This window comes from Myzus persicae, unplaced genomic scaffold, assembly GCF_001856785.1.
Source record: "Myzus persicae strain clone G006 unplaced genomic scaffold, MPER_G0061.0, whole genome shotgun sequence".
Classification (NCBI taxonomy): Eukaryota; Metazoa; Arthropoda; class Insecta; order Hemiptera; family Aphididae; genus Myzus; species Myzus persicae.
In genome coordinates this window covers 1,365,059-1,378,748 of record NW_019104155.1, presented here as the reverse complement: position 1 = coordinate 1,378,748, position 13,690 = coordinate 1,365,059, and the positions used below count along the sequence as shown (strand labels likewise).

The 13,690-nt window shown below is 32.0% G+C and overlaps 1 protein-coding gene and 1 pseudogene across 1 annotated transcript in view; one reads left to right on the top strand and one right to left on the bottom strand.

The window, feature by feature from the left end:
• The first annotated feature begins 6,760 nt into the window (after positions 1 to 6,760).
• LOC111039406 lies at positions 6,761 to 7,237 on the top strand (annotated as a pseudogene).
• Positions 7,238 to 7,972: 735 nt separating this feature from the next.
• LOC111039332 (cytochrome b ascorbate-dependent protein 3-like) overlaps positions 7,973 to 13,690 on the bottom strand; it is an 8,719-nt gene continuing 3,001 nt past the window's right edge. Inside the window, exons 4-6 of the mRNA XM_022322804.1 lie at positions 13,174 to 13,398; positions 12,410 to 12,764; positions 7,973 to 8,311 (exon numbers count right to left, since the gene is read on the bottom strand). Coding sequence (XP_022178496.1) covers positions 8,194 to 8,311; positions 12,410 to 12,764; positions 13,174 to 13,398 — 698 coding nt within the window. The 3' untranslated portion in view covers positions 7,973 to 8,193. The remainder of the gene's footprint in view (positions 8,312 to 12,409; positions 12,765 to 13,173; positions 13,399 to 13,690) is intronic.

The following is a 13,690-nucleotide window of genomic DNA, read 5'->3' as shown; positions in this document are numbered from 1 at the left end:
TGACTGTTATAGGCTTTATCATTAAATGTATTATTATATTATATTTTATACATAATTAATGATTTAAAAAAAAAAAACATCATGAATTGTTGTTTTAAATTATGTGGGTTTCATTTATATACAAGGTATCACTTGAGGATATATCCATTAGGCGTACTGGGGGACTCAACGGGCCGCTCGGACAAAAACCGGGCTTTTTGAAAATTTATCTATAAACTAAAAAAATGATTGAAAATCATGAAATCAACGGTAATTAAATGTTGACAGGTCAACATTTTCATATAAATAAACTCTAAACAATGGATATCTTTAATTATTTCAAAAATTAAAAAATTAATTTCTTAACTTTTTTACCAACAAATAAAATAAAATATATGTAGTCCTTGTCTCTATGAGTCTAATAAAAGAAAAAACAGATTTATGACATATTTATTTTCTCAGGAGTCAGGAGATTTAGCAATGGGTAAATTCTCGGGGGACACCCTGTATGTACCTTATGTAATATGATAATAGTTAAATTAAATTATCTTGTTTCAAAACATTCGCATTTAAATAATTCTACAATGTATATAATTTATACAGTGTTTGTGCTATAAAAATATTTTATTAACACGTCGAGTGCCTCGTGCTCGTAGTATTTGAATCTCATGTAGCCCACGTGTAACCTAGTGTTGGTCGACTATACATTTCGGCGTCGGGCTCTTGCGCAACCCTATAAAATACTAAATAAACAATAATTACGTGTAAAAATGGAAGTGTACCCTAGGTTAATAAGTCCCCTTGATATCCAAGGGAATTTTAAAGGCGTGGAAACATAAACAAGTTGTCGACGAGGTGTTAAGGTAATGTCACAGTTGTTGACTAGCGTGCTAGGTACCGCCGCGTGTTACTATAACGTGCCTATATTACTCTTACGTCTTACGATTATATTATTTTGAAAATAAACTATTACATAATATGTTATGGATTAGGCTTTAAGGCATTAAATCACGTACAAGGAAGTGAAGGGCTTTGTTCCCCCACACCCTCCCTTAAGGTTTTCTATGCTTTCCTTCTGTATGATGTGCAGTATAGCAGTCCTTAGACTTGTTTGTTCGTTTAGCCCTTATATTGCTTAGAAAATTCTATGGAGCCCCAAAAATCTGAATGCTAATAAAATAAACATGACTCATGAAAAATTATACATGAAACATATTTTGCTGATTCATTTGTTTCTATATATAATATAATCATAAACGACATAAACGATACAACTATAAAACTATAAAAGCAATATAATCATCAATCAACTTGCATCTAATATTGTTTACGACTACGAAACAAATTATGTGGCCATGTGGGTATTATAAATACAATAAACATGATAAACCGAATATTATTTTAATTAATTTAATTCAGATATGTCCACACTCCACAGGGCCTCTAGAATCTAGATGCCAATAATCTACACTACTCCGGGGAACACAGTTTTAGGACAGCTGCTACACGACATTCTTATTTACTTATTCAGTGGCGTATTTAAGGGTGGCATGGGGGGAGGGAAAATCGACTGGGCTAGCAATTTTTTGGGGGAGCAATTCTTTTTTTTTAAACAGATTTTGGTACAATGATTTAGGCGGTTTGGCAAATTATAATGTCAACAAAACGTTCTATAAATATCTTAGTAATATTATTAACAGCTATTCTGTGCAATCTGATTGCATTTGATATACTCTCGGCTCTCACAGACACGGAGACACCTAAACCTATTGTGCACACTAAACTAAATATTTCTTATGGGCTATGATGTTGGTAATATTGTACTGATTGTATACAAGAGTGCCGCGTACATCAAAAACGATAAATTGTTCAAGAGAGCGTTTTTAATATTTTATAACTTACAATAATTTGTAAGTTATCTTCAGCCACATATAAGTATTTCAATTGATAAATTGTATTTGAAGATTTCTTGTAAGTTTGATGATGTCCTTTTTAAAAACCTGTTCATACCAGAAATAGTATTAATTTATAAAAACAATAAATATTATGAGATATGTTCATATTAGTTATTGGATTGATAATTTTATTAACTAACCATTTATATTACCATACTTTTTAGTAATAAATAACTACTGATGAGTGATGAGAATAATATTTATATTATTGTATTTCCTACAAAATATCATTAGATGCACAGCGGATGAATGCAATAATTTGACAATAATGTGATCTTGTTTTGTGTATACACGATAAATAGTTGAAATAAAGCTTTGATTTTCAAATCCTCAATAATTTTCAAAAGTGATGAGGAAAAAACAAACTAAGGAAAAACGGAAATTTGTAAGCAAGACCACTTTTAGATGAAATCAATTTTGATTCTTTGGTGTATACAAGTTATAACTTAAACAAAAAATAACTGAAGATGCATACCTAACATTTTATTAAATTATAAATTATAAATTATTATCATTGAACGATTTGGCAGTTGTCTATAAATATTTATATTGATTTTAACCATGATTTTAACGCAAGAAGGCGTTATGTGGCTTTTATCAAGAAATATTTATAATTCTTTCAATGCAAAATGGCCATTGGCCATACTTCATTATGCTGTTTTATCGATGTGTTTTTCAAGAGATATTAACTTTTAATGCGGGTTCACTATTTCATAAATATATTGGAGAAAAAAAATACATTTTGCAATTTGCTTTGATTATTTTTCTAAGTATTCGACATTGGGGTACTCGATAGATTTTTATACTGTATGATACTATTACCATATTATGGCATGTCAGTTATAATTTCTTATAATATACTAAATTAATATGCAGAATATCTCTACTGTGAGCTTCCTCCTTGATGTCCAGTCCTTGCTTCCCTCAAATGTACTTATTATACATTTAATATAGAATCAATACTATATAGATTGAAATACAGTAATCAAGAGTAAAATGAGTATCTGAGTACTACTAACCTAACTTAGTAGATATTATTATATTTACTAATTTTAGCTTTATCACCCCGACTTACGTCTTCAAGAGGATTAAAATTAATTTATCTGTCTATCGTTTTCCATTTTGTTTCAGTTAAAAAGTTATTTCTTGATGTGCTGAAGCAGTATGTCCTTAATACATCCTAAATACATGAATTATATTACTAGGCTGATTTTCCTAGTAGTTTAAACTCCAAATTATTATATTTTTTTAAGTGAATAACTTTTTTAGGGGTAGCGTAAGTCGGATTCATGGGGTTAGCCGCTATGACCAAAAAAGCGACACGGGCGTCGGGCGTGACTTACTCGACACTAAGGGTTCAATCAGACGATCGAATTTTGCCTGCCCGGCCCGCTGTTCAAGGTAAATATGCCGAAGCCGGCGAACTGGGCGAACTGACCCGCCAGTGATGGTCAGTGTATGTTTATTACAATCTAACTCTGTATATGAAAAAACCAGACGACAGGCGCCAGTCAAATATTTCTATACTAAACGATAGAAATATAGGTGTATTTAAAAAATGACGCTGGCTGTCAAAATCCGGTCGTCTGTTTGGACCTTAACGTTTCTATGGAAATAAATAATAATACATTTTGTCTTATCTTTGTACAATAATGACAAATTAATTTCAATAATTGAAAATTTTATTTTTTATTTGTCCATTACAAACTTAATATTTGGCCGTAATGATCTGATGAACCTTTTTTTTCATACCCTCTGTAAAGAAGTTTCAGTTCATCCGCTCGTATACTATTACAGTGGCTTGGCGTGGCGCGTTGGCTGCTATCAGTCACGGAATGCGACTGGGAGTAAGTAACGGCCACAGCTACTAGCTCTCGGATGGATGACCACCCGGGTTCATAGTAGGTAGTTAAAAACCTTGCCACACATACACGTGTTATAGCTACCTACTGTAACAACCCTTTTTTTTTTTTTTTTATTATCTTATCGCCGGACTCGGGGGAGGACTGCCTTTGCTCTGCTTTCCCGCCGAGCCGCCATCTTTTATTTATATAATCAGTCTTTATACATTTTTACCTTATATACTAAACATTCAGCATTCAACATGTATATACAATATATTGAAAATCAAAACATCAGTAGCATCTTAATTAAAATAGGATCTTAATTTAACAAGAATTACACGTCTGTGCATTGCACCTGAATCTATTTCCACTTGTAGTTTGACATCTGTTTCTCAGACCGACGTGTACGCCCGCCGCCTTAGACCTCTCGTTCTATCTCCTCAGCCGTTCCTCTTCTTCTTTGGTCCCCAGGATTAAAGTAACGTACCTTTCCACCGCTTCCCAGTTTCCCTTGTTATGTAGCATGATGGGAATTATTGTTTCTGGTGAAACGACTTGGTCAACCGTGGCTTCCAGATCTGTCAGCTTCCTTGCCCACCGACCACATTTAAAGAACGTGTGTTCCACATCGTCCATATTATCTCCACAGGATAAGCAATGTGGGGATTCTGCCCGGTTGAAACTATGTAGTTTGGCCTGAAAGCAGCCATGTCCCGTCAACATCTGTGTCAGGTGGTAGCTTGTCACACCATGTGCTCGACTTGCCCAATCGCGAACTCTAGGTATGAGTCGCTTTGTCCACGCCCCTTTATCTTTTTCTTCGTCCCATTCCTGTTGCCACCAACTCCANTCGCGTCGAGAGTGGACTTTCCAGGCCGAAAGCCAAATTGGTTGACCGCCTGGCCGGACTTCGTGAGGTGCTCGCGCAGCCTCCCCGTCAGCAGCTTCTCGAATAGCTTGCCCATCGAGTCGAGCATACACAGGGGGCGATACGCAGACGGGTTATCAAGCGCCTTGCCCGGCTTGCGCAATAGCACTAAGTTCGCAGTCTTCCACTCCGGTGGGTAGTGCGCTTCTCTCATGCAGCTGTTGAACAGTGCTGCAAAGAACTGGGGAGACAGTCCGACCGCAGCCTTTAAAACTTCGTTGGGGATGCCATCTGGCCCCGGCGCCTTGCCGTTTGGCAGTCCCCTCGCAGCAGCTTTAACGTCGTCCGCCGTGAAGCTGGCTCGGTCGATGTCCTCTTGGCTGACTGGTATAACATATCTCGTGCACGGGGGCTTCGTGGGGAATAGGTTGCTGACTATGTTCTCCAGTCTCCCTGGCATGTCGATTCCCGGGATCGTTCTCCTCCGGGTTAGTTACCTACCGTAACAACCCTAACAATCGTAAAAACAACCTATAGTACTAGTACCAACCTTACCCCTACCACAGTTCACAACCCCTAAAACAGTTAATAGCCTTTTCGCCGGGCCTAAGTTCAATAAAAAAAAAAAAAAAATACTATTACAACACTTGATTTTTTAGTTTTACAACTAATAAAGTAATAAGCGTACATATTATGACCATTATTAGCAAACTAGTACCCACCATAGAAAACCTAGATCCGCTACTGGACTTATAGACCCAATAAATTGTTCTCCCTATGTTCCATGTTACGGGGTCCTGTATTTATGATCTTTTCTCTAATAATGATTTTCTAATTAAAATGATAAGTTACTGACAGCTTATCATTAATATTGAATTTTTACCATAGAAATAAAAAACAACTAAATAGCGGACTGCATATTACATTCATACATGCAGGAACGTTGAAGTCGTGCGGCCATATATTGTCAACAGGGCAATGTTTACAAAATAACTCAATAGATAAGATAGTACTATATCAATAGATAGATCTATACATATTTATATTACGAATACATGCATATTATCAACCATGCAATTTTGCCCTGTTTGGCATATGGTTGCTGACTTCAATATTATCCTGTAGTCGGCTATCTATAGTTGTTTTATATGTCTATGATTTTAATTTACATGAAACATGACGTAAGTCCCGTACTCCCGTCTCAGATTATCTATTGTAAAAAATATCAAGGGTATCACGCAGTAGTGTAGTGTCATTATGTGGTTTTCTTTCAACCATAGGTACCTCATATTATATCTATCTATCATTTTATAATCATCCAGTCTAAATAAGATAAAATATGGTTAATTGTTGTTCAAGAAAATGTATTTAGATAAACGTTGCTCAACACTGTGTAATGCCTATGACTCCATCCCACAAAACATACCATGTTGACATGTTGTGAATTTGGAAAAGTCGGTAATCAAAAAGTCTGCCATCTACTCACCTATAGTAATTTTGAAGGACCTTTGATTACTTTTGATTGTGTATAATCTTTATTATAATAATTATTATAATTTTAAAATAGTTTATTTGTTTGTAATGACTAAAATCAAAAACTACGTAGCCGATTTTAAAAATTATTTCACCTATGCAAAGTTAAATACATACTGTAAAAGTAACGTAGGCTGTGTTTTATTTAAAAACAAAGTAAGGTTTGCTATTTGTATATAATATTATAATATAGGTACTTATGTATATGTTACGGGTAATGTTAATATTCGTATAATGTCGACATTAGCCATCCGTGTTGGCTAATGTGTAATTTTTCGTTTATAAACTTGAAATATCAACATTATCCGGATAATGTTAACCTTAGCCAGTCAATTTTGGATAATGTTAAAAGTTATGTACTAAATAGGCTATAGAGATTACTGATTAGGTAATAATATTCAAGTGGTGAATGAAAATTGTTGTTCGGAAGCATCAAAGGACGAAGGATTATGTGACTTAATGTCTATAAGATAGGTATATGATATTGATATTTGAAAATTTGAAATTGCCTATATTTTTCTAAATAACTAAATATAATATAATAACTATTTTTTTTACAGAAATCAATCGATAATAATAAAAAAAATTCTGAAATTTGTTTGATAAATCAAGCTGAAAAAATGAAATTTAGGTCTATCCATAAGTTTCCCCCCAGCTAACGTCGGAGATAGTGTGAGAGTCACTTTACCCGATGTCGACAGAGGACGAGCAGACCCAAGAAATATTTTATTTGCAGTTGTGACTATTGAGGACGAACAATATTATAAACTTGGTACTAAATATGGTACTTTGCTACAGTTATATACCAGAAACCAGTTTGGTGTTTGTCCGATATCATTAATACCGCTTGATGAGGACGTACCTATAGAAAAATCATTGAGGGAAATTGCTGGTCTAATATCAGACGGTAGTGATGGTCAAGGATACAAAAGGTGTTCATGCAAAGGTAAATGTGACACCAATCGTTGTAAATGTAAATCATATAATATTTTGTGTAATTCAAAATGTCATGGAAGTATGCCATGTAGGTAATAATAAATAATAACACATTAATTCTATTCTTAAATACTAATTAAAAAAAATCTTAAAATATAAAATAAAATTTAATATGTATTGTATTATTAGTATAAACTCATTTAAATTATACTCGTATTATGTATTTTATTGTAATTAGTAATTATTGTATCTTTTTTTTGCATATGGTTAATTGTATCTAAAATATATTTAATATTGCTATTAATTTAAAATGATTTCATATCATGCATGATGCAATTTTATAGTTGTTAAGACATTATCCATAAGTCTTTGGCTAATGTCATATTAGCCGGATAATGTCGACATTATCCAAATGTTAACATTACCCGTGACAAGTATACGGTGTATACTTAGTAGTCAATTTAAAAGTTGGCACTTAATGAGTATTTTTTTTAACGTCTATGTATCTTCTTAAGTACCCGTTTTCAGCCAATGATTTCAATCATTTGTCGAATTCAATTCATAAACAACTAACTTCTGCAATTATAGTTGCTGTATTTATAAAACGTTTAAAATATCACTGAATTAAAAATACATAGTTTTGAGATTTATTAAAATATAGTGTAGTATGAATGTATGATATATATTATAGTACCTACCATCCTATAATATAATTAAACCCTATAAAGTCTAAGACGGTAAAACTTTAAAGTATCAGCTGTGTTGAATTTTTAATACATACCTACTATAATGTAGATACTTGAAAAAAACAATGTAAAATCAAAAGATTCTTAAGTACGATAAAAAGAAAACAATTATAATTATATAGGTATTTAATTTTAATGAAGATGCATAAAAAGTAACTTCTGAGTTTTGATGCACAAAAGTATGTATAAATATATAATCCTAACTACAACGTATATATTATTTATAAGAATACATTTTAACTTATTGTACATTAATACAATAAAACATATTAATTAACAATTGGTATGTATTTAATACATATATAAGTCATGTCCTAAATAAATTAAAACATTTAATTTCTGTTCGGTTTTATGACCATGTAAGTAACTAAAAATAAAAAAACTATAACAAGCATTCCAAACCCGTTCAAAATTAATGACTCAATTGAATATGTTTTGTAATCTTTTCCTCTGAAACAAAAATATTGTACACACATATTTTATTCCATATGTTATTATGCTGAACAAACAATATTACGTCAACGGGCAGTGGTTTAATAACTTGTAATTTGTGTATCGGTACTAGGTAGTTTATTACACTGTAGATTTGTAGTTACACATACATAATACGGTGTTACAAAGTACCGATAAATAATTTTACTATTAGATAATAATGGAACCAACACTCAACACAGTCGAGATTACTGACCACAGTGACAGTCCACCACGGTTAAAGATTATAGTATCTTTAATCGTGCTGTCCTCCGTTATTTATTATAGATTGCGTGTATACTATCTCCATGGTCGATACTTTATCAATCATCACAAAGACAGTACCTACATAAGTATTTATTTCGTAAATAAAGCTTAGAAACAATTTATCTATGAGTTAATAATTAATATATAAAATATTGCGAAATACGTGTAGAACACTCAGTAAAAAAAAAAAAAAAAAAAATAATTCTAAAATTAAACTAGGTACCTAACTACTTTAAAACCATAGTAAAAGTAACTTCCTTTGTATAATAAAAACTACTTAAGAAATAAGTCATATAAAGTTAAATATACAAGTATACAACTAATAATAAATAATAATAACAGATTCAAGGTAAAATGTATTTTCGGAGCCCAGAGGACATTCATAATATTATTGACAGTTGTGTGTTATCACATTTATTTCTAAAAATATAAACTAGGTAGGTACCTATTAAGTAGGTACTTGATAGCAATAAAATCTTTATTATTTTATTATTTCTTGTACATATATTAAAACACGTATTATTAATTCAACTATTGGATTTTATTCAAACATTTTGGGAATTTTTAAAACAATACTTGTGAGAAATAATTTATAAATATAACGAGATAAAATAATAAAAGGAATTTTTACTATGAAACAATAATAAGTTAGTTTAGTTGCTTATCTCACTTAACAATGTCAATGTGAAAAAATCCAAAAATATTTTTCAACTGTGTCACTGGCCAGTTCATGGTTTGTTATCAGGCTGAATAAATATTTTTAAATACTAGTTACCTAGTTCATTTAGATTTTACACTGAAGATAATAAAAATGATAGCTTACTGTATCCTATAAATTCTAAACCTACATTAAAGACTGTTCTGTATTGTAAATATTCCCACTGTAGGTTATAACTAGTGGGCAGTATGAAAAAAAACCTTTGAAAATGTTTTATTGCTCAAAACATATATTTATAACTAATTTAAATTAAAATTTTAAAATTACTTCTGAAATGAAAGCGTTTCTCGGATGATAGCAAAGATTATGGCATTATGCATAGCACTTTATTATAATTTACAGTACCTATTTGAATCTGTATCTGATGTTATATCTGACGTTACACAATATATCCTTTGATTTTTTTTTAATTGCATGCGGTCGAACAAAAATGATTTCAAAAATCGACATAGTGACACCTTTTGTGTCAACACATTTGCATAATTCTAAATAATGCAAGTGTTTGAAGAATAGTTAAATAACTCTCAGAAAGTCAGAAGTAAGACATAAAATACCAATTATATAAAAAATGTTACCGTATGCTCCAAATAATTAATTATCAGTAAATATTTATTGTTATATGGGTATGTTTCGTCGTTTTGGTTTTTTTTTTATTTACGTTATCTGTACGGGTGTATATCGATGTCGCTGGCTACTGTTTAATCATAATAATATCTACAATCTAGATTTCGATTCCGCTGGCTACCGTTTATAATATCTACATAGTTTCATACTATATATCGATTTCACTAGCTCTTGGTTCTGCCGGATACTGTTCATATTAGATAACTATGGATTTCAGTCTTATATTTTTTTAAATTTACAAAAAATATACAACTTAAAAATTAGTAAAAAATAAAATTTTTTCACTGAAAAGTCTATGTAATCAATTAGTATTTACTATGCGGCGCATAGTGCATAGTACATACTATATTATAATTGTCTCCCGGAGTAAAAAGGTCGATCATTTATATACTAGTTGTCTCCCGACGTGCCCTTTAAATTTGATAGTAAACGAAAATGGTATAGTACTAGTTGCCTCCCAATTGGCAGTAATTAAATGTATGTACCAAATGCAGGGCCAAGGAGAGAGTAACCCATGCCCGGGAGTAATACCTCGGGGGCTTCACTATTTTTGTCCATCTATAATAAGATTTATCAAATTTTCAGGCTCTCTTAAAAATGCTGGACCGGGGGTGATCACTCTTCCCTCTTCCGATAGACCTGCCTAAGTGGTTCCTAAACAATTCAAAAATGTTATGAATATATTTATAATTTGAATTATATTAAAAAATGTTTTTTTTTATAGACTAATTATATTATTATTTTTAATATGTTCGGGTTATTATTTTGTATAAATGTATATGATATAATATACCTATAAGGGCTAACTGTTATTTTTTTAAAGGTGATGAACAATTTAATTTTATAGCATGCAGTTCTTCTTAGTTCTTATACCTACTTAAAATAGCTATGTTTAATATATTGTTTTTAATACATTGATTGTGATCGGTTAAAGTCGATATATTTTTTTTTTTTTATTATTATTATATAAACGCCAATCGGTAATTGTGTAGGTGAATACAAATATGAAGTGAACATGAGTATAGGTTAGAGTGAAGTAAATTACGTAAACTTAACAGAAAAGTAAAAATGTATCACAAAACAATAACAAATATATATACATATATTAAGTGTAAAAAGTGAGAGGGGCACCATTGAGAGAACGTAGCATTTGGTGCAACGGGTGGTCGAAACCATAAGATGTTGTGTGATTGAGAATACGTATGTATATATTATGTCAAATATAGGTGGGGAATACACGGATTTGAAACCGATTTGGTCGGAGCACGGGTTTCTTCTGTCGTGGAAAGGAGTATATAGTGTATAATGATTTGTTTTTATCTACTATAAGCATGAACAGTATCCAGTGGAATAATCAATATAAACTTTTTTCCAAAGCAGGCAGTTTTGATGGTATCATTAAATGCTCTCTGTGCCACAAAACGGGTGTTACCCATTTAGGCCAAAAACAATTAATTCGTTTTGGGAATAGCCCATTTGCGCCAAAATAAAAAGGTATGTTTTTCCGACAGCCCACTTGCTCCAAATTTACCTGGTATAATTATAATAAAGTAATATATTTTTTATTATATACAATTTTATTTAAATCATAATTAATTATACGAATGTTTTTAAAATAATAATCAATAATACCTATATAATACACATTTTTTTGAAACAATAATTATAATAGATACAAATTGTTTTTAAAAACTATAGGTAATAAATGATTACGAACTATATTTTAATTTATAACAAATAAGTAATAATAGTTAATAGTACTTAGATATTTTTTACTATAAGTTACAGATATGACGTCTTTAAAATATAAGAATTAATAACCAAGTTGTTAATTTAAAATGTTTACGTAGGTAAAATTGGCGCAAATGGACTGTCTGAAAAAACATGCCTTTTTTATTTTGGCGCAAATAGGCTATACCCAAAACGAATTAATTTTTTTTGGCCCAAATGGGTAATGCCCCACAGAACAATACTGTCCCGACTGACTACGATAGTGGGGACAAGTCACAAGCGATTGTTAATTTGATCACGTTTTTTTTCCATTTTATCATAGGTATATTAAGTAGGTTTAAGGACTTTAGAGATGGTCAGTGAGCAAACTCAATAAGTTAAGCTCTTTCAATTCACAATTCGTCTTCGATAAACATTTAATAGTTCAGTCCAAACAGTAAACTACCATCTTGTCCCAACTTGTTCATAGATTTCATCTACCCAACTACCCACGTCAAATGAAACGAAACTAGATGGGTGGACTATTCATCACATAGGTGATTATTATTTTATATCATAATCCATACAATGTATTTAAATATCGAATAAGACAAAAAGAATACTTCATAAAGAAAGTTAAAATGGAAAAGTCGAAAAGTCGAAAGAGTCAAGGGATGAACTTAATAAGCCGAAGAAGAAAATAAGGAAATCAAATCTCAAGTCCGCCAGTGATAATAGTGTAACGTCATCATACTCACAAAGTCTTCATGGCATGTTGGTTAACTCCAGCTATGAGGCAGATAGTCGACACGATGGTGGTATACAGGCTGAACATCTTGCCCAGTGGTAACCCTATGCTGTGCAGACACGGCATCATGAACGTGGCGGCGGCGGACAGCCATTGGACCGTGAACAGGGCCGCCGCCAACACACCGGCCCAAGAATGTACCGAGTATAAATGGCCCTCGTAGAACGCGCTGCCCTCGGGCTTGTTAGTTTCCTTGTGTACGTACATGGCGCACAACCCCAAGGCCGAAACGAGGTACGCGAATGTGTGCAACATCACGTACGGCAACGACACTTTCGATTTGTGAGATTTTATCATGAAAATCGCTGCGAACAGTCGCATAATATAATATTATGAACACTGTCTGTCTGTCTATATGTGTGATAATACTATGTGACATAATGATTACTGATTAGTTGTACCATATATTGCTAGACTTCACAAAATAAAAAAAAAAATCATTTTTATACCGCAAAATGCATCTAAAATATCACAAATAATTGTTATGCTTTGTATTTACTATTTTGTTAGTACTTAATATTGTGTGGAATTTAAGTACCCCCATCCCCTTCCCGAAGTATTAGAATTTCAAAATTCAAATCGAACACACGATTGCAGCATTTATCTCAAGAAAAGTTAACTTTTATGTTTGTTTTTGTACAATGATAAGACAAATGTAGCGTCATGTTATTGGAGGTACATAAACGGCTAATATATCATGATAGCAACACTTACAGTTGGCATAGAGGTATATAAATCCAACTGTGCTAAGCGAGTAATGCCAATTGCAAAATTGGCTACTAGTAATGGAAGTAGAATTCCTGTTGGAAGATACATCGAAAAATCCGTGTTGATATACGACGGATCGACAAACAATCGTGGCGACGCACGTAAGTCCAACCGCTTGAAATATCGTCCAAAAACACAAGCCAGTGTGATTTTTATCGACGTTCTTCCGTTCTGGAATCATTTGAAACACATGATATCTGAATATTAATTATTATTTTGTAAAATACAAATTAATTCATTAAGTGACCAAATTATCTTTCTATATAATATACACGTGCAGCCAGGGACGAATTTAGAATTTTTTTAGGGTGTGGAGAATTAATTAGAAATTCAAATACTGAAATTCTAAACCCTTTTTTATCAATAAATTACATTATTTTCAATATATAGTATTTGAAATAGAAATAATCATTTAATTAAAATATAATATAGGTAAGAATGTACTATGTCATAATTTATAACC